Here is a 19,799-nt window from a genome sequence, read left to right on the forward strand (position 1 = left end):
TGGGTTAAGTGAATTCATCTCCTAATCTGGGCCCGACTATACACAACTGGCATTGACAGCAGTAAATCACACTAGTGGATGATTCTGACATTATCCTCACAGTTTCTTTAAAAAGATTGGGCTGGTTTGGCTGCTTTCCAGACCTCTCACAAAATGTCAGCTGCTCTTAAAAATCAACCATACACCTTACCAGAGGTTCTACCCCTTCTTCACGTGGTTGTTTTAGATATGAATTGCTGATGTTAACTTGAGAATGAATTTAAGATTTTAAAAAATGTCCTTGAGATATTATACTCTTCATTAGTGAAAGTAATATGTTTCTTCATGGTGCCATTTACTTAATTTCCTATCACTGCTTTAACACATTTTCATGGATTTAGTGACCTAATACAAGACAGAGTTATTATGTCATAGTTCTGTAGGTCTAAAGTACAGTAGACCTGGCTGGGTTCTCTGCTTAAGGCATTTTTCCTGGAGGCTCTGGGGAAGACTTGTCCTTCAAGGTGTCTGGAGATTCCCAGAACCTTCCCCAGGTTCCATGATTTGCTGGGAGGATTCACAGGACCAGTGTGTAGTCATACAGCTATGATTTAGCACAGTGAAAGGACACAGAGCAAAATGAGCAAAGGAAGAGGGTGCTTGGGGTGAAGCGCAGAGGAAATCAGGCCCAGGTTTCTACAGTCCTCTCCCAGGGAAGTCATACGGGACTAGCTTAATCCCCCAACAGTGAGTTATAGAAACCCACATGGAATATAACCAACCAGCTGAGCTCATGTACTGGGGGCTGGTCATGTAGGCACCCTCTGCCTTGCATGTAACAAAATCCCAGGCTCCCAGAAGGAAGGCAGGTATTGAGTATGAACCACAGTGTTTGAACAAACATTAGGCACAGTAAGCCACCTTTATCATTAGAGTCTTGGGAATGGGCCAGCCTTGCAAGCAGGCCTTTCAGAGGGCAGCAGTCAGGACTGCCCTCCTGATGCTTCTGCATACACACTCACTCACTTCCTTGTGGGTGTAGGACTGAGACACTGATCTCCTGTAGGTTGCCAGCTGGGGGCTGGTCTTTGCTCCTAGAGGTTTCCCACATCCCTTATGCTTTCTGTGTGGCCTGTTCTTGCAGCAGCGGGTCAAGTCCCTTTCATCTTTAAATCGCTCTTTGTTCTTGTTCTCCTTCTGCTGCACCTCTCTGATTTCCTCTTCTTCTAGCTGGAGAAAGTCCTCTACTTTAAGGGCTCCTGTGGTTAGACTGGATCGACTTGGGTAATCCAGGACAGTCTTCCTAACCATAATCCCATCTGCAGAGTCCCTTTTGCCATGCAAAGTAACATATTCACAGTTCCTTTCTTTAGGGCCTGGACATCTTTGAGGCCTTTCTGCCCACCCCACTGTATTTATACATCTCTGATTTTTTTTTTCTTTCTGCATTTGGTATCCTTTCCTAGCAAACACATTTCTCATTGGATCTGAAGATGTTTTCCAGAGTCATATGAAGTCATGTTGCAGGGGTATCTGAGCACCTGCTTGCAGTTGGTGTGTCACAGGTGTCCCCCCTGAGAGGCTGCTGCCCCGCCATCACTAGTGTAGCTGTCACCCACAGCACTGTCCCCAGCTTGTGGCCTCGCTGATGTAACCTTGACCCCCAGCAAGAAAGACTGTGTATTGGCTTTCTTCTCAGGAAGCCTCCTTCTACTTTTATAAGAAAGTCCAAATCAAGCACTCCTTCTCTGGCCTTAAAAGTTTTGTGGATGTTCTCCCTGTCATAATTATTTTAAGTGACTTTTCTTGTTCTTCTGGGTCTATCTGCTGTCTGTGCTAACTCTGTCCGCTAATACATGTTAACTCTTTCCAAATTCCGAAAACTCTCAGAAAAAGGTCAATCCTAACTCCTTACTGAAAATGGACATGAGATGGTAATAAGACAGAAGATCTTTACTTATGTTACTTTGGGCAAGTTGTCCATATGCTTTGCCACATGTTTGCCATGGAATATTAATTAATATGTGACATGCAAGGTATACCTCTCTAAATTCTCAAAATTATGAAATTGAGACATGGCTGGCCACAAAGTCTTTTACTAAGGGATTTGAGGACTGCAGGTCCAGTTATTGAAGGTTAGTTATCCAAATTGACTTTCTTAAAAAAAGAAATTATGTTCTTCACTGGTGATATGTTCCACTTTAATATTTTTTCTTAATGAGTGACTGCTTCCATGGCTGAACTGGATTTCTATGTGAAAATAACCAAAAAAATTAAACAAATACTCAGATCTGTGAAATACATTCCAAAAGGGTTTTATTTAAATGGAAATATAGGCATGTGTCTTACATGACAGAAAAGGCATCACCATCTCTCACCAAGGAATGCACTACATCTCAGGACATACAAACTCTTTTGATGTGCAGAGTAAATGTCCTCACTTGAAATGTAGTGGAAGAAGTATCACTGAACAAGTTTAGAAGGGGTGCATTTCCTATACGATGTGAACAATCATGGTTTATATCGGTCATTTAGTAAACCAGGTGGCTTGACCAAGCTTGGTGCTAAACGTCCATAGGACTTAGAAGATGAGTTTGCAGCTTCAGCCCAACTAAATCAGGAAGTGGCCAGAGTCTTAGGACGCTGAGGATCATAGACCAGCAGTGCAGTGAGCAGTGCAGCAGATCGGTGGTCACTGACAGAGCTCACTAATGTTGAGTTTCTACTGTTTCCCTGAGAATATGTCAGCCAACACTTACATCAATCTACTGTGACTCTGAGATTCATTACAAGAATTTTGTGGGGCAGCCCTTGCGAACCAGGATTCTTACCTGCAAGCTAATGTGAGCTCTGAGCTCCCTGGGGGCCTCTGGACCGGGCTGGGGAGAGGTGTGGGCGCCAACCACTGTCCTGCTCTGAGTCTGGGTCTGTGAGCATCCTTGGTGGGCAGGAGAGGTCTGTGAGTGGGCAGCCTAGAGCGCTGGCAGTATTCTAGAGGGGTGTTGGGGCAGCTCCATCACCACCCTCCTGGGCACCTATTTGGTCTTCTTGGGACCCTATAGCAAGCCTTGTCCTTCCCAGACCACCTGCCTGCCCTGACTCTGTCTCTTCTCCCTCCCCGTTCCAGTTGTTTGGGAACAATGGGCTGACTCAGTGAGAGCCAGGCCAATACCCACCTCTCCTCTCGGGAGACCGTGCCTAATGGTGTCCACTGCAATGGTGTCCTCTGTTGAGGCTTATCTGGCCCAGGGACCACTGGGTCCCTATTGGCCATGGGGACCTTTCCTCCTGCAATTCCTGGGTGTTTTTTCTTCTATTTTATCAATACTTTGTCTTCATTCTCAGCTCCTTACTATTTCTCCCTCTTCTCCTCTATCCTTCTATTCTTTCCTTATCTATTTTTTCACCTTTCATTACATACTTTTCTCCTTATTTCTCTCTTCTCTCTCCATTTTCCCCTATATCCCTCTTCTATCTGTATTGCTACAAATTCTAGAAAATCAACTTGAATCAGTCTAGGTAATTTGGGAATCCGACCACACGGAGAAGGGGAGGATTTAGCTGGGTCTCTGGAATGGCTGTAACTAAGAGGCAGCCCTGCCCTGTGCCTTCTGTGGATTAGCTTCTGGCATTCATTTTCCTATATTGGTTCAAAAATCTGAGGAAATGCTCGGACTTACTTGGCTCTGGCTGAGGGGAGTCTCAGATCTCACTACCTGTGAAGAGCTGATCTGATCAGGACGGCTCCCAGGCCACCCTACACTTAGCACCGAAGCCCTTGGATTGGGGGGTGGGGCGATGTAAAGACTTGATGTCCACCCTAATGGGGGCACTTAGAAGGGAGGGATGCTGGGAGGGCCATATTATCAAATTTCCTGTTCTTTGTCTCTCTCTCTCTCTCTCTCTTTCACTCTCTCTCCATGACCTTTTGCTTTCTTTTCTATTTCTCTGCTTTCCTCTTCTTATACATCTTATCTTTCTACTCCTCACCTTCCTTTTTTCTCTATGAATTAAAGGACCTAGATTGCTATGAGTCCTGCTACTCAACATGTAACCTACGGACGAGCAGCATCACCTGGGATCTTGATACAAATATGGAATCTCAGCCCCCACCCCAACCTATTGAATAGAATCTGCATTTTAACAAGATGAGCAGGGGATTCCAGTACAAGCTAGATTGTGAGAAGCACTGACTGGGATGAACCAAGTCCCATCTGTGGGGGAAATTGTTTTGCCCCTTAACTATCCTCCAGCTGCCTGGATCAGAGGAGACTGTGCCGCCTGCTCTAGGATGCAGCTTATCCCACGCACGTGTTAGCCTGAACAGGTGATGCTCTCTGTAACAGGGCCTCAGGAAGCTTGCTCCAGTGCCCTCTGACTGCAAGACACCCTCTTTCTCCCTGATAGTCACCAACCTAGGGGGGCGGAGCCCAGGTATTTTCTCATTGTTATCAGTGAATAACAATCAAGTGGTTAAAGTTAGTCCTATCTTTGAGAACTATAATATTTCCTGAATCGCTATACTCTGCATTCATTAGGAGTTTATTCTTCATATTAAAAACTCATCAGAACTCTAATTCAGAAGTTATATCCTTTATGAATTTAAGATGGAAATTGTTATTCAAAATGCATTGAATTCAACTTAGAATTTAAGTGCATTTTTCTTCCTATGCAGGCCCTTTGTGTGAAAAAGGCATTCTTCTAGGAAAGGACTGGCAAAATATATTTGAGAAAAATAAGAAAAGAAATTACTTGAAATAAACATAAGTTCTAGTATAAATAATTCTATTTAATAGGTAGCAGTAGGTCCTTAAATGAATATAAAATAGACATAGCAAATCGTTTGAACCTTTGTTCTTCTTTAGATCATTTCCAACCTAGAACACCAAGTAGACTAATTAATAAGGCTAATTAATATTGTATTGAAAGATTCACAACAGTCTCACAGTGCTCTAAGGGAGCAACAAAGGTGACCCCGAATTTGCAGGGCAGAAAAAAGACACGGAAATACATGGGGGTTGGGAAGGGGACTGTTTGTTATACCTGCACCACTTCATTTATTTAAGAGAAAGAGCTGATGCACATATGGCAAAATATTTACCTTGTTAAAATAAATCTAGATTATCAGTACATGCATATCTGTTTTGGGGGGGATGTTTGAAATATTGCATAATCAAATTACTAAAGAATATTGGATTCAGGTTTAAAAGAATTACGTTTACTTGGTATAAATAGAAAGATCATATGACTGTGTAGTTTCAGAATAAAGAGGGATAAGAACAGTGTCAAATCATAATAAGAAAAACTGGACTCAGATAAGGAGGGTTTGTATGTAAGGAAGCAGACACTCTGCTAAGTGTGAAGCTCTATTGGTAGAAGGAGCAGAAATTCTCTTGACAGAGATTCCTGCTAATTCAGTCATTTAAATATATGTTGGTTTATTTCAGGTCTAGGTTAATACATTTATTGCTAATGAGTTGATGACTCAACAGAGCCAAGCCCCACATCAGGTAGGAGGTTGCAAAGAAGGGTCCATCCTACCACATCAGGTAAGAGGTTGCAAAGAAGGGTCTGCAGAGTGTGCCTTGGCTGTCTGAGGCTTGTGCCAGCTCCAGGCTTGCCGATTTCAAGTTTGGCTCTGAGACTGGGTGGTTTTGGGCAGAATAGGAGCAGCATTTCAATGATTCTGTATCGATCTCTTCCATGTACTTGGCCTTGTCAGGGACACGGCCCTCTCCTTCCTAACCATTCACCTCATTACGTCAAGCGCATTGATCCCCGAGGCAGTGACTTTGTACCATGGACAGTCTTGTTGATTGCACTTACCATTGTGGACCACAGTTGAATTTTCTGTACATGTCTCCCCCTTCTGGGCTCTGAGAGCCATTAGGTCAGGGATTAATCTCCTCAGAGGGCCAGGCCTATTACAGATTCTCGATAAGGAGTTGTTAGATTGAGTTAAGGAAAAGTTGCTGTTCTCAAACAGACCTCAACCCAGATGGTTAGTTAAGTGAAAACTTAGCCAACTGTGTGATGCTGCTTGTGTGATGGGAGGCTTTCGGTGCCAAGCCTAAGTGTAACAAGAGGCTTAACACTTCTTCCCCACAAAGTTGTACAAGGACGATGCCCTACTGAACCTGAGAGAGAGGTGGTTCCATTTGCCCTTCATTGCAGGTCTCAGTGACAATAGAGATAAAAGCTGGATTTGGTCTGTCGAAAACTCTCAGAGCAGCTGAAAAGGTTGAGGCAGAGAAGTGAATGAGACACCTGAGCTGCTACCACAAAGTAGCCGATGGGTCCCTGGAAACCCAGGATCCAGTAACAACTGCCTCTTGCCAGGGCCAGCTGCATTCGGTGGGTGTGGAGCGTCCTTCCTTCCATTTGTCGATTACAATCCTTCCCAACTTGAAAACCTTCACTCAAATCCCTTTTACTCTGTACTAAAATTGTGTAGACACGCCCTTCTTTTTCTACTCCTAGGATTGTTCATTTTTATTTCTCAAGTATTACTTTTCTTTTGCCATATTTATTCACCTCGTGCTTATTTCACATCAATTCTGGCATCAGGGACTACAGCTTGTTTATCCCGATATCCTTTGTACCTACTTTATTGCTTTGCAAAAGTAACGATTTTGCTCATTTGAATTGCCAGGTGTTATCAGGTTGGGAGGGAGGGGTGTGGTGGTGAGTAGAATTTTAAATATGCAGCAGGATAAATAGCAACTCTTGAGACATCTTACAAATTACAGTTTTACTTTTCCTGGAATGAAGTAGTTCCAGAAGTGGTGTTATTAGAGATATATGGAAATTAGGATATATTTTATGAAAAAGGTAAATCTTAAACAGTAATATGAACAGAGTATGGCAGAGTTGTGGGGGAAATAGCTTTAGAAGTAGACTTTTTTATTCATTTGGGAGATGGCAAAAGTATTGTTTTTGATCAAGAAAAGTAAATGATGGAAAAAGTGAATTTTTACCAAAAAAGGTGCTCCGGCAGCAGACTCATTGAAAGGAAGTGCTGCAGAGCCAAGTTTTGGGAAGGTGGAAGGCAGGACAGCCCAGGGAGCATCTCACCAGGCTTTCATGGAAATTCTTCCTCGTGACTGCAGTTCTGGCAGCTTAGCTTCATAGGATGTTGTACTAATAGTGGGTCTCATAGGGAACGACAGGCAAAGTCTACAAATTCTACAATTTGCACACATAATGTAAATGTACAGAAGGCACAGATATGGTATGTACTTCAGGCTATTCATGGGTGATTTCCTGGGTCTGTTGTTTTGACATAAAAGACTCAAGTGGTTTGGTACCAAGCTAATTGGGATCTTGCGAAAATGGCCCCCAGCAGAGGTGGAGTGTTTGGAGCACTGCTGTGTTCACAGCCCTTGATAACTCCTGTGGTTTCTGCACTCTGCAGTCCTATGCCACTTAACACTTAGAACAATTTTCTGCCTTTGATGCAGACCACATTTTATATATTTGTATAGACAAAAGCAATGATGAAAGTTTAAAATTTTGCAAAACAGGAAGACAGGCTTTGAGTACTTTTTTTAATATTAATATCACAGTCTCAAAACTCTGAGATGTTGAGAATTTCTGATCAGCAAACCTCAAACTTTCAGAGTGGCTAAGACTAGGGCAGCAGTTGAGAAGCTGGATGCTGTTCAAGCATGTTTAAGGGTCTCAGACAGAGAGAAATATTGGTTTAGACCAGGGGCCAGCCAACTTTCTCTATAAAGGGACAGATAATAAATAGTTTTGGTTTTGTAGACCATGCAGTCTCTGTTGTGACTGCTCAACTCTGCTGTTGTGTGAAAGTAGCCAGAAGCAATATGTAAATGAACGAGTGTGGCAGTGTTCCAATAAAACTTTATTTAAAAAGCCACCCAGCCAGCTGGTTCCGGGTTTAGGTTGCTTACCCCTGGTCTAGTCCACTTTGTATCTATTTAAGGTATGATGTACGGATTCAGTATGAAGAAATGAAAATTACAACATCAGTGTGACACAATGTAACCTCTCACACTTGAACTCCACAAAACCTTTGCTAATACTCTTGCTTAGGACAGTCCTTTTCAAACTGTGTCCTAGAAAAACTTTCTTTTCATTTTAAATGTATGCATGTAATTTGATGTCTTTCAGAATAAGATATAGATAGTATACATCTGATCTATGATATTATTACATAGCATTTAGCATAAAACTAAGGTTAAAAAGAGAATCAGGGCTTCCCTGGTGGCGCAGTGGTTGAGAGTCTGCCTGCCAATGCAGGGGACACGGGTTCGAGCCCTGGTCCGGGAAGATCCCACATGTGTGGAGCAGCTGAGCCCGTGAGACACTATTACTGAGCTTGCGCGTCTGGAGCCTGTGCTCTGCAACAAGAGAGGCTGCGATAGTGAAAGGCCTGCGCATCGCGATGAAGAGTGGCCCCCCCCTCACCGCAACTGGAGAAAGCCTTCGCACAGAAACGAAGGCCCAACACAGCCAAAAACAAATAAAATAAATAAAATTTAAAAAAAATTAAAAAAAAGAGAATCAATTTAAAGAAAACTATTAAACCAATAAGAAGTGTTATACTGAGTACTTAGTGAGTGCCTGACACTGCTTCATGCGCTTTATACATATTTATTAAACACATCCTCACAACAGCCCTCTTATGCCCAGTTTACAGAAAAGGACACTGAGGCATGAAAAGTTCAAGTTCACTATCCTCAAATCACAGAACTAGTTAGTGATGTAACAAAGATTTGAACCCTAGCTGTCTGGCTGCAGGGCCCACACTCAAACCACCTTAGCACAGTACAGAGGATTCATGTTGGAGGTGAATAAAGTGATGATACAGGATGGGGATCCTCTTCCTCAGGGCATGGGAAGCAAGCACTCTCAGACAGTACTGGTAGGAGCATAAAATGGCATAAGCTGGGGATATGCCCAAAGCATATACCCAAAGCGGGATCTTGAAGAGATGTTTGTACACCCATGTTCATCACAGCATTATGCACGTCCTTGGAGGACAATTTCTATAAACTTAAGTGTTCAAAAGCACCCGCTATTTAGAGCGCTGAAGATGACAGCCCAAAAGGAGTAATGCTTTTAAGTCCTGTCAATATATCGTCTACACCAAGTAACAATTCCTCTTCTAGGAGTTAGTCCCACAGGAACACTCAGAGGTGCGCAGAAAGTGCCTGTAAGAAAACTAAGTGCATTGTTTACAGTCAAGATCCAGTTTTCTGTCAATAGGTGAACACAAAGAAATTACGATACTCCATTTTATGGAATAATATAGTATTATATGGAATTCATTCCTTTGAAAACAATGAGGTTATTTAATTAATTGATCTGTTTATTTATTTGAGGTAACGTTGGTTTAAAACATTATATAAGTTTCATGTGTACAAGATTATCAAATGCATTTATTCATAATGAGATTTAAGAAACATTTTTTTTTTTTACAGCTAGGAAAAGGGATGTATTTATTGTGCTTCCATTAGAAATTTCCAAGATGAACATATACGTATATGTGCATGTAAATATAATTAGACTATTTCTGGAAGCATACAAGATAAATTATTAATAGCATTTCTCATTCTAGGTAAAGATATGCCATGAGTACGTGATGAATGGTATTTTTAAACTACATGCGTATATTGCTGTTCAATTCAATACCAGGTTTTGAAAGGATTAGAGGAAAAAAAAGCAAAGGAAATACAAAATAGTTTTTTAATTGTGGTAAAAAAACATAACATTAAATTTACCATCCTTACCATTTTTAAGTGTATGGTTCAGTGGTGTTAAGTATATTCACATTGTTGTGGAATAGATCTCTAGATCTTTCTCATCTTGTAAAGCAAACTTAAACCCACTAAACACAAATTTCCCTCCCCATCCCCTCAGCCCTTGGCAAGCATCTCTCTACTATCTGTTTCAATGATTTTGACTACCGTAGATACTTCATATTAGTGAAATCATACAGTATTTGTCCTTTCGTGATGGTTTATTTCAAGTAGCATAATGTCCTTGAGTATCCATATTATATAGCACATGACAGAATTTCCTTCTTTTTAGGGCTGCATAATATTCTATTGTATGTATATCCCAGATTTTGTTTATCAGTTGCTATGGTCTGAATGTTTGTATCCCACCAGAATTCATACGTTGAAATCCTAACCCCTTAAGGTGATAGTATTAGTAGGTAGGGGGTTTGGGGAAGTGACTAAGTCTTCCACTAAGAAAGGGCTTAGTGACTCATAAAGAGGCTCCAGAGAGATCCCTACCTGATTCCAACATGAGAGAATGCAACAAAAGTGTGAGACCCAGGGCTTCCCTGGTGGCGCAGTGGATGAGAGTCTGCCTGCCAATGCAGGAGACACGGGTTCGAGCCCTGGTCTGGGAAGATCCCACATGCCGCGGAGCGACTAGGCCCGTGAGCCACAATTGCTGAGCCTGCGCGTCTGGAGCCTGTGCTCCGCAACAAGAGAGGCCGCGATAGTGAGAGGCCCGTGCACCGTGATGAAGAGTGGCCCCAATTGCCGCAACTAGAGAAAGCCCTCGCACAGAAACGAAGACCCAACACAGCCATAAATAAATAAATAAATTAAATTAAATTAAAAAGAAAAAAAGTCTGAGATCCAGAAGAGGGCCCTCACCCAAACTTACTGGCACCCTGACCTCAGACTGTCAGCCTCTAGAACTGTGAGCAATAAATTTCTATTGTTTGTAAACCACCCAGTCTGTGGTATTTTGTTATATCAACTTGAATGGACTAAGAGATCTATTCATCCATCTACGAGCAATTGGGTTGTTTGCACCTGTTGGCTATTGCGAATAATGCTGTGATAAACATGGGTATACAAATATCCCTTCAAGATCCAGATTTCAGTTGTTTTGGACATATACCCGGCAGAGGAATTGCTGGAGCTTATTATGCTAATTCTATTTTTACTTTTTTTGAGGAACCTTCATATTGTTTTTTATAGTGGCTGCACCATTTTGCATTTCCACAAGGGTTCCAATTTCTCTGCATCCTCCCCTAAATAGTGTTTTTATTTGGTTCCCTTACGCACTGAAATAGCCTCAAGATATGTGGGGAGATGCAATCCACATGGACCCTGAGTGCTTGTGTGCTCTTTCTAGATAGGCTAAGAGTGAAGGCTCTAGCTGCATTTTATCCAGGCCATTCTCAGGGTGTGCTAGAGAAACAGCAGTCCTGAGAGATGAGAGGCCAGCCTCCCCCAGGCAAGGAGCAGGTCTGCATCTTCTCATTACAAGAGCAGTGAATCCCCCGAGCGTGGTGCTCGATCCTCTAAGGCAGCCCACTGCCTGCAGCATCATCCGTCCTGGACCCTTTGCATTACCTGTAGCACATAGGGAGGTTCATGGGAAACCGAGGCAGTATTCACTAAGCCGTGCCTCTGCCACGTGAACAGCTTCCAAAATGGTGCCATTTCTCAGATGTCTTTCTGGATGACCATGAACTATACGACGCTCAGTCTCTCTGTGCTGGTGTTTGGAATGCTTTCAGTTATCGTCTTTTCTCTTTCATGGTGCTTTTGTGCTGATCTTGTTTCCCAGATTATACACTCGACCTAAATTATGTCAAATATAAGATCTGTGTACTAACTGTTAGAAGTCAAACCATTTATATGGCCTTTTTATTCAACATAAAAAATATAAAAATATGCTCATTACTTACTTGAGATTTTCAACTCAAATTGGGATTTAGACTTAAGTTTCCTTCATGTAAGTAGATTCTAAGTCATTTCCACAGTGAATATATTCCTAATACAGGCTTTTAGATGATAGAGATAAGAGTAAGTACTATTTCAACTTAAGAAAAACCTTTTTGGGTGACTTTCTTCTTTTTTAAAAATTAATTTTATTGAAATAGAGTTGATTTACAATGTTGTGTTCATTTCTGCCATGCAGCAAAGTGATTCAGTTATGTATATATACACATTCTTTTTCATATTCTTTTCCATTATGTTTTATCACAGGATATTGAATATAGTTCCCTGTGCTATACAGTAGGACCTTGTTGTCTATCCATTCTATATATAACAGTTTGCATCTGCTAATCCCAAACTCCCAATCCATCTCTCCCCCAGCCCTCCTCACTCTTGGCAACTTCAAGTCTGTTCTCTATGTCTGTGAGTCTGTTTCTGTTTCCTAGATAAATTCATTTGTGTTGTATTTTAGATTCCACATAGAAGTGATAGCATCTGATATTTCTTTTTCTCTATCTGACTTACTTCACTTAATATGATAATCTCTAGGTCCATCTGTGTTGCTGCAAATGGCATTATTTCATGCTTTTTATGGCTGAGTAGTATTCCATTGCATATGTGTACCACGTCTTCTTTATCCATTCATCTGTCGATAGACATTTAGGTTGTTTCCATGTCTTGACTGTTGTAAATAGTGCTGTAATGAACATTGGGGTGCATGTATCTTTTCTAATTATAGTTTTCTCTTGATATATGCCCAGGAGGGGGATTGCAGGATCATATGGCAACTCTATTTTTAGTTTTTTGAGGAACCTCCATACTGTTTTCCAGAGTGGCTGCACCAGTTTACATTCCCAGCAACAGTGTAGGAGGGTTCCCTTTTCTCCATACCCTCTCCAGAATTTGTTATTTGTAGACTTTTTAATGATGGCCATTCTGACTGGTGTGAGGTGGTACCTCATTGTAGTTTTGATTTGCATTTCTCTAACAATTAGCAGTGTTGAACATCTTTTCATGTGCATGTTGGCCATTTGTTTGTCTTCTTTGGAGAAATGTCTATTTAGGTTTTCTGCCCATTTTTCAATTGGGTTTTGTTGTTGTTGTTGTTATTGAGTTGTATGAGCTGTTTGTATATTTTGGAAATCAAGCCCTTGTTGGTTGCATCATTTGCAAATATTTTCTCCCAGTCCGTATGTTGTCTTTTCATTTTGTTTATAGTTTCCTTTACTGTACAAAAGCTTGTGTGTTTGATTAGGTCCCATTTGTTTATTTTTGCTTTTATTTCTATTGCCTTGGGACACTGACCTAAGAAAACATTGGTACTATTTACGTCAGAGATTGTTTTGCCTATGTTCTCTTCTAAGAGTTTTATGGTGAGGTGGCTTTCTTCTGGCATATATCAGGGTAAGCTAGGGCTTCCCTGGTGGCGCAGTGGTTGAGAATCTGCCTGCCAATGCAGGGGACACGGGTTCGAGCCCTGGTCTGGGAGGATCCCACATGCTGCGGAGCAACTGGGCCCGTGAGCCACAACTACTGAGCCTGTGCGTCTGGAGCCTGTGCTCCGCGATGGTGAGAGGCCCACGCACCGCGATGAAGAGTGGCCCCAGCTCACCGCAACTGGAGAGAGCCCTCGCACAGAAACGAAGACCCAACACAGCCAAAAATAAATAAATAAATTTATAAAAAAAAAAAAAGATAAAATCAATCAGTTCAATTTAAAAAAAATAAAATAAAAAAAAAATAAAAGGATAAACTGTCTCTGAGATTATATTACATTGGTTTGGATGCATGGACAGGAGTGCATCTGTCTGCCATGCACCCTAAATACCTATAGGGTGAGCTCCGGACCTGAAGCACATGACTCATCTTCCAGTCATTTTCCCAATTACCCTGTGGTATGCTTGAAAACCTCTGCTTATTTTATTGGCATACTCTACCTTTCACTTTGTCCTTGAGGAGGGATCAGTTAAGAGCTAAGGAAGAGCAGTTTTGAAGAAGAGTCGAAGGTCAGGGCATTTTTCTAGAAGGAGCTGTGCATAAGAAAGAAGAAGGGCAGGTGGTGGATATACCAGAACTTAGCCTCACACTACAGCTATGGCCAAGGGAGAGAAGTTCAAAATAAATAATGTTTGATGTGCATTAGACAAATGAAGTTTATTTGGATTTGAACTCCTGCCTTCTCTTTTGTGTTTTTTAATGTTCTTAATCATTAAACCTGAATGGCTTATCTTCCTCTCAGAGCTTTGAACATTTTAATGATTCAGTATCCTTCTTTTTTAGAAGAGAGAGAAGAGAAAAATCCCTTGAGCAGTGGAAAGAGATCCCTGGGGAGCTCTTGTGTACGCTGCAGCAAATGCTTTATTAGCTAAAGTTCCCACTGATGGAAAATTCAGACATAGGAAAAGCTCCTACATATTGGAAGAAAATTTGAGAGTTTCCAAAAAATATCGTCAGAATGGAATGCAAAATTACTGTGGCAACACTCTTTCATCCATATGTACCCAAGTAATAATAAGTGAAATGGTCAGTGAATTACATCGCCAATAAGTTTTCTATCCTTAGATGAAATAAATAATAAATACATGAGTCACTTATTAAAGGAAGCTGACTGTGATATCTAGGGTCTTTTGAAAACCCTCCCCTGTCAAACAGTACAGGGCACCTTTAAACTGAAAGGAATTAAATCTCTCCCTGTATGAGTTTCCTAGGGCTGCTGTAACAAAGTACTGGAAACTGAGGGGCTTAAAACAACAGAAATTTATTCTCTCATAATTCTGGAGGCTGGAAGTCCAAAATCAGTGTCTTGGCAGGGCATGGGCAGGGCAAGGGTCTCGGGAGAATCTCTTCCAGGTCATTCTCTTAGTTTATGATGTTGTCAGTAATTCTTGGAGTTCTTTGGCTTGTAGATCATCACTCCAATCTCTGCCTCCACTGTCATGGGGTGTTCTCCCTCTGTGTCTTTATTTCATCTTCCCTCTGTGCATGTCTCTTCTCTTCTTGTAAGGACCCAGGTCATATTGGATTAGGGTCCACTGTCATGACCTCATCTTAACTTGATGACTTCTGCAAAGACCAGATTTCCAAATAAGTTCACATTCACGGGTTCCGGAGTAAGAACTCCAATATATCTCAACGTGAACATGACAGTGGCCTGGAAGGACAGAGGTGGCTATAGTCAAACGATGCTTATCGTAAAGGAAAAGAGGCACTTTCTCATTTTGTTTGTTGGGCCCACTTTTTGTAAGGGAAGAAGAAGATTAATCTGGAATTGATGAGAAATTGATAAGAAATGCTCTGGACACCATGGCAAATGGAATGTGAGAAAATGAGCAAACAACACCCCTGAGTACTACAAGGAGTGGCATCTAGAAAGGGAGGCTGGAGTTTGTGTCAAGGTGAAGAACCGTGGTTGGTGTCTGACATTTACTGAGTGTTTATTGTGAGCCATGCATGGTTTTAAGCATTTCAGGTGCATCATATCATTTAATCTTTCTCCATGAGTGTCTTCATTTTACAGACGAAGAAACTGAGGCTCAGAGTTACACAATGGTCAATTTCTGTGTTACTCTGGAATATTCTAAGGTATGATTGAAGTAGCCCTTTATTTTCCTGTTTATTATTATGATTAATTACGTGCAGTGAGATAGATTCCCAGAGCACAGAGAAGAAAGAGAGGATGAGAGGGAGGAAGACTGTACAACACAATCGTGTTCTTGGTGGGGCAGAGGCAAGTCTGGGTCACCTTAGGGCTGGGTTTAGGAGGTGAGGGTGCACCCAAGGGCAGTGGTCAGAAAAGACCTGGAGAACTGCTGACCTCAGGATCCTGAATGGACACCTATGTGCTGTGGTTTTGCTGTTGTCCCAGCCCAGGCTGTGGCTCTGTTCTTAGGGATCTGCCATCTTTGCTCAAGGTTCCACATAGAAACAAAGATGCTGGATTGTTTGGTGCCTTTGTGAATTCTGTCTCCCTACTGGGAGTGAGATGTAGAATAGACACAGATGTTCCTGCCAGGTTTGGAAGCCAGCGATGAGGAGTTCAGCGTTGGACAAAACGCATTCCCTGCTTCATAAAGGGGTGTGGACTTGCTCAGCTCAGGACCTGGGGCGTCTTGGTTCAGGGAAATGAGAGACAGAGCAGTTCCAGGCCAGGCTTTGCTTTTCTGCCCTCTTATCTGGACACAACCTCTCTGAGCATCAGTTTTTCCTGAGTCTTTGTCCTTTACTGGTCCTTTCCTCAGTCATAGGAAGCCCTCAAGATGCATCAAGATGTATATTATTCCCTAAATCAATCTGAACCCAATGCTTGGTCCTCAAGAACTACCTTAGGCCAAGAATCAACCAGGGAAGGGGAGGAAGGATGAAAGGAGGATGCAGGGGAGAGGTGCACAGGTAAGGGTCCTAGCTCAGCTGTCACCTGCAGAACAGAAGCAAGTGGCCTTGATTGTTCACACCTCACTTTACCTGCCTCCAGGTTGGAGCCTGAAGAGCTTGACTGGATTCACTTCTCTCTATTAGAAAGTTGTTAGGTCATTTTCAAATTTCATTTTAATTTATTTTCTCATTTACACTTACTTTGGTTTTGCTTTCTGCTTTTTTCTCCTGATTTTGGCTTTATTACTTTCAAGTAACACTTTTCTTTCAATCACCATTTTCTTCTTAATGCCAGTTTACGTTGTTTGCTAAGGGCTGATTTTGTTACCTTCACTCCTGTTTTGTCTATTTGACAGCCCCCTGAGATGATCTGTTTACTGCACTGTGTTCCCCAAGAAACAGTGGGGAAGCTGCCTAACAGACAGTCTCCTGGGAGACTTTCCGCTACCCGTTTTCAGTGGGAAGCAGTTTCAGTCAGAACTGGCTCGCTCATCATAGCTGGGTAATATAAGCATCCAAATCACAGGGGGTGGGAGCACGTGGCCTCTCGGCGTTTATCTTGATTGAATCATGGGTGTGTAACTTTCCGTCGTTCAGCTCTTGATTTGTATTAATGATTCAGAGTTCATTACCTTAAATAAAAAAGGTGTTCCTGCTGGCAAGAGCTAGATAAGATTGTGGGCAATTTGAGACTCTCACTGTGTGAAGTTGATGATGACTCTATTCCCTGGTAAGAACTGAGAAATTCTGTCCTGTCCTGCCACCGCGTGACACCAAACAAGGTACAGTCGCAATGGGCTTTGTGTCACTGACATGAAATTGAGGGTGGGCGTGGTGGCACCCACCCAGAGTGCCCAGGAAATCTGCAGCAGTGGCTGGGACGAGTAGAGTTTCCCAGTACCACAGGGAGTTCATAGGCAGGAAACTTTCTGTTTCTCATTGTATCAGTCTGGGTCTCATTGCTAACATTTCACCTAAATGAAAATGCACTTTTACTTTGTTTAAATTTTTCTTGTGGTAAAATATACATAACATATAATTTATCCTTGTAAGTATTTTAAGTGGCATTAAGTGCACTCACATTGTTGTGTCACTATCACCCCACTATTCATCTTCAGAATTTTTTTGAGAGGTAAAACAACTAATATTTACTGTGTATATTTTTTATACAATTTTTAAAGGTTACACTCCATTTTCAGTTATTACAAACTATTGGCTATATTCTTCGTGTCGTACAATGCGTCCTTGTAGCCTCTCTTACACCCAATAGCTTGTACCTCCCACTCCCCACCCTTTTTTTGCCCCCCTCCCCCCGCTAAACACTAGTTTGTTCTCTATATCTGTGAGTCTGCTTCTTTTTTGTTATATTCACTAGTTTGTTATAGGTTTTTTTTTTTTTTTTTTTTTTTTTTTTTTTTTTTTTTTGTTATAGGTTTTAGATTCCACGTGTAAGTAATATCATACAGTGTTTGTCTTTCTCTGTCTGACTTCTTTCATTCAGCACAATGCCCTCCAAGTGCATCCATCAGAACTTCTTTCATCGTCCCAAACTGAAACTTGCTACCCATTAAAATCTAACTCCCCATTTCCTTTCTTTCTCCAGGCGCTGGTAATCACCATGTTACTGGCTTTATAAATTTGAATAGATACCTCATATAAGTGGAATCATATAATTTTTGTTCTTTTGTAACTAGCTTATTTCACTTAATGTTTTCAAGGGTCATCCATTCTGTGGCATGTGTCAGAATTTCCTTCATTTTAAGGCTGAATAATATTCCACTGTATGTATATCCCAGATTTTTTTAATCCATTCATCTGTTGGTAGATATTTGGATTGTTTCCACCTTTTGGCTATGGTGGATAATGTTGCTGTGAACATGAGTGTACAGATATCTCCTTGAGACCCTTCTTTCAACTTTTTTGGATATATACCCAGAAGTGAAATTGCTGGATCATATGGTAATTCTATTTTTAATTTTTTGAAGAACTGCCATAACGGTCTTGCAAGTGGCTGCACTGTTTTACATTCCTACCAGCAGTGCACGAAGTTTCCTATATATCCTTGCCGACACATCTTATTTTCCATTAAAAAAAAAAAATAGCCAATCTAAAGGGAGTGAAGTAGTATCTTAACTGTGGTTTTGATTTGTATTTCCCTAACAAACATCTTTTTCTGTGCTTATTGGGCATTTGTGTATCTTCTTTAGATAAATGTTTATTGCAGTACTTTGTGCATTTTAAAATCAGATTGATTTTTTTGTTGTTGAGACGTACAAGGTTCTTTATATATTCTGGATATGAACCCCTTATCATATATATGATTTGCAAATATTTTCTGTTGTTCCATTGGTTGCCTTTTTCACTCTGTTGATAATGTTCTTTGATGTATCCAAGTTTTAAATTCTATTGTTATGTTTTGATATTTCTTCTTTTTCAATGTAAGCATTTATAGCTATATGTTATATTGTTATCTATTTTGGCTTATGTTGTCTGTACTTTTGGTTTCATATCCAAGAAATCATTGCCAAATCCAATGTGATGAAATTTTTATACTATGTTTTCTTCTAAGTGTTTTATAGTTTTAGGTCTCATGTTTAGGACTTTGATCCATTTTGAGTTAATTTTTGTATATGGTGTAAGGTAAGGATCCAATTTTATTCCTTTACATGTGAATATCCAATTTTCCCAGCACCAATTGTTGAAAAGACTGTCCTTTCTGAATACATGGTACCCTTGTTGAAAATGATTTGTAGATCACTTTGTGAAACATTGACATCTTAAAAATATTAAGTTTTCTAATCCATGAACACAGAATGGTTTTCCATTAATTTGTGTCTTTAATTTCTTTTAGCAATGTTTTGTAGTTTTCAGAGTACAAGTCTTTTGCCTCCTTGACTAAGCTTATTCCAAAGTATTTTATTCTTTTTGATAATGTTGTAAATGGAATTGCTTTCTTAATTTTATTTTTGGATTGTTCCTTACTAGTGTATTGAATTGCAACTGATTTTTGGGTATTGATTTTGTATCCCGAAACATTGTTCCCTGATTAGTTCTAACAATTTTGGGGGGGGGGTGGATCTTTAGGGTTTTCTACATATAAAATCATGTTGTCTGCAGAGATAATTTTACTTCTTACTTTACAATTTGGATGTCTTTCATGCCTAATTTCTCTGGCTAGGACTTGCAGTATTATGTTGAACAGAAGTGACAAAATCTAGCATCCTTGTCTTGTTCCTGATCTTAGAGGAAAAGCTTTCAACCTTCACCAAAAATTATCATGTTCAGCGTGGGTTTTTCATATATGGCTTTTTATTATGTGGAGGTAGTTTCTTCTATTCTTAGTCTCTTGAGTGCTTTTATCATGTAAGTGTGCTGACTTTTGTCAAGTGCTCTTTCTGTATCAGTTGAGATGATCCTGTGCTTTTCCCCTTCATTTCATTAATACTGTATATGACATTGCTTGTTTTCTATATATTGAACCACCCTTGCATTCCAGAAATAAATCCCACCTGGTCATGGTGCATAATCCTTTTAATATGCTGCTAAATTTGATTTACCAGTATTTTGTTGAGGATTTTTGCATCATTGTTTATAAGGCATGTTGGTCTACAGTTGTCTTTTCTTGTAGTGTCTATGTGGCTTTGGTATCAGAGAAATGCTGGCCTCAGAATGAGTTAGAGAGTGTTCCTTCTCCTTTAAGTTTTGTAAGAGTTTGAGAGGATTGGTGTTGGT

At 40.7% G+C, this 19,799-nt stretch overlaps 1 protein-coding gene across 14 annotated transcripts in view; it reads left to right on the forward strand.

Moving 5' to 3' along the window:
- Nucleotides 1-19,799, forward strand: part of LOC309634348 (contactin-associated protein-like 3) — a 181,428-nt gene that overhangs the window by 143,177 nt on the left and 18,452 nt on the right. Inside the window, exon 5 of one of the 14 annotated variants that reach the window (XM_082404285.1) lies at nucleotides 17,671-18,329. The exons of the other annotated variants lie outside the window; for them this stretch is intronic. Within the exon in view, the coding sequence (XP_082260411.1) occupies nucleotides 17,671-17,703 (33 nt within the window). The 3' untranslated portion in view covers nucleotides 17,704-18,329. Of the gene's footprint in view, nucleotides 1-17,670; nucleotides 18,330-19,799 lie in introns of those variants that run through there. 14 annotated transcript variants of the gene reach the window in all.

This window comes from Balaenoptera borealis (genome assembly GCF_965194805.1).
Source record: "Balaenoptera borealis genome assembly, chromosome: 8".
Lineage (NCBI taxonomy): Eukaryota > Metazoa > Chordata > Mammalia > Artiodactyla > Balaenopteridae > Balaenoptera > Balaenoptera borealis.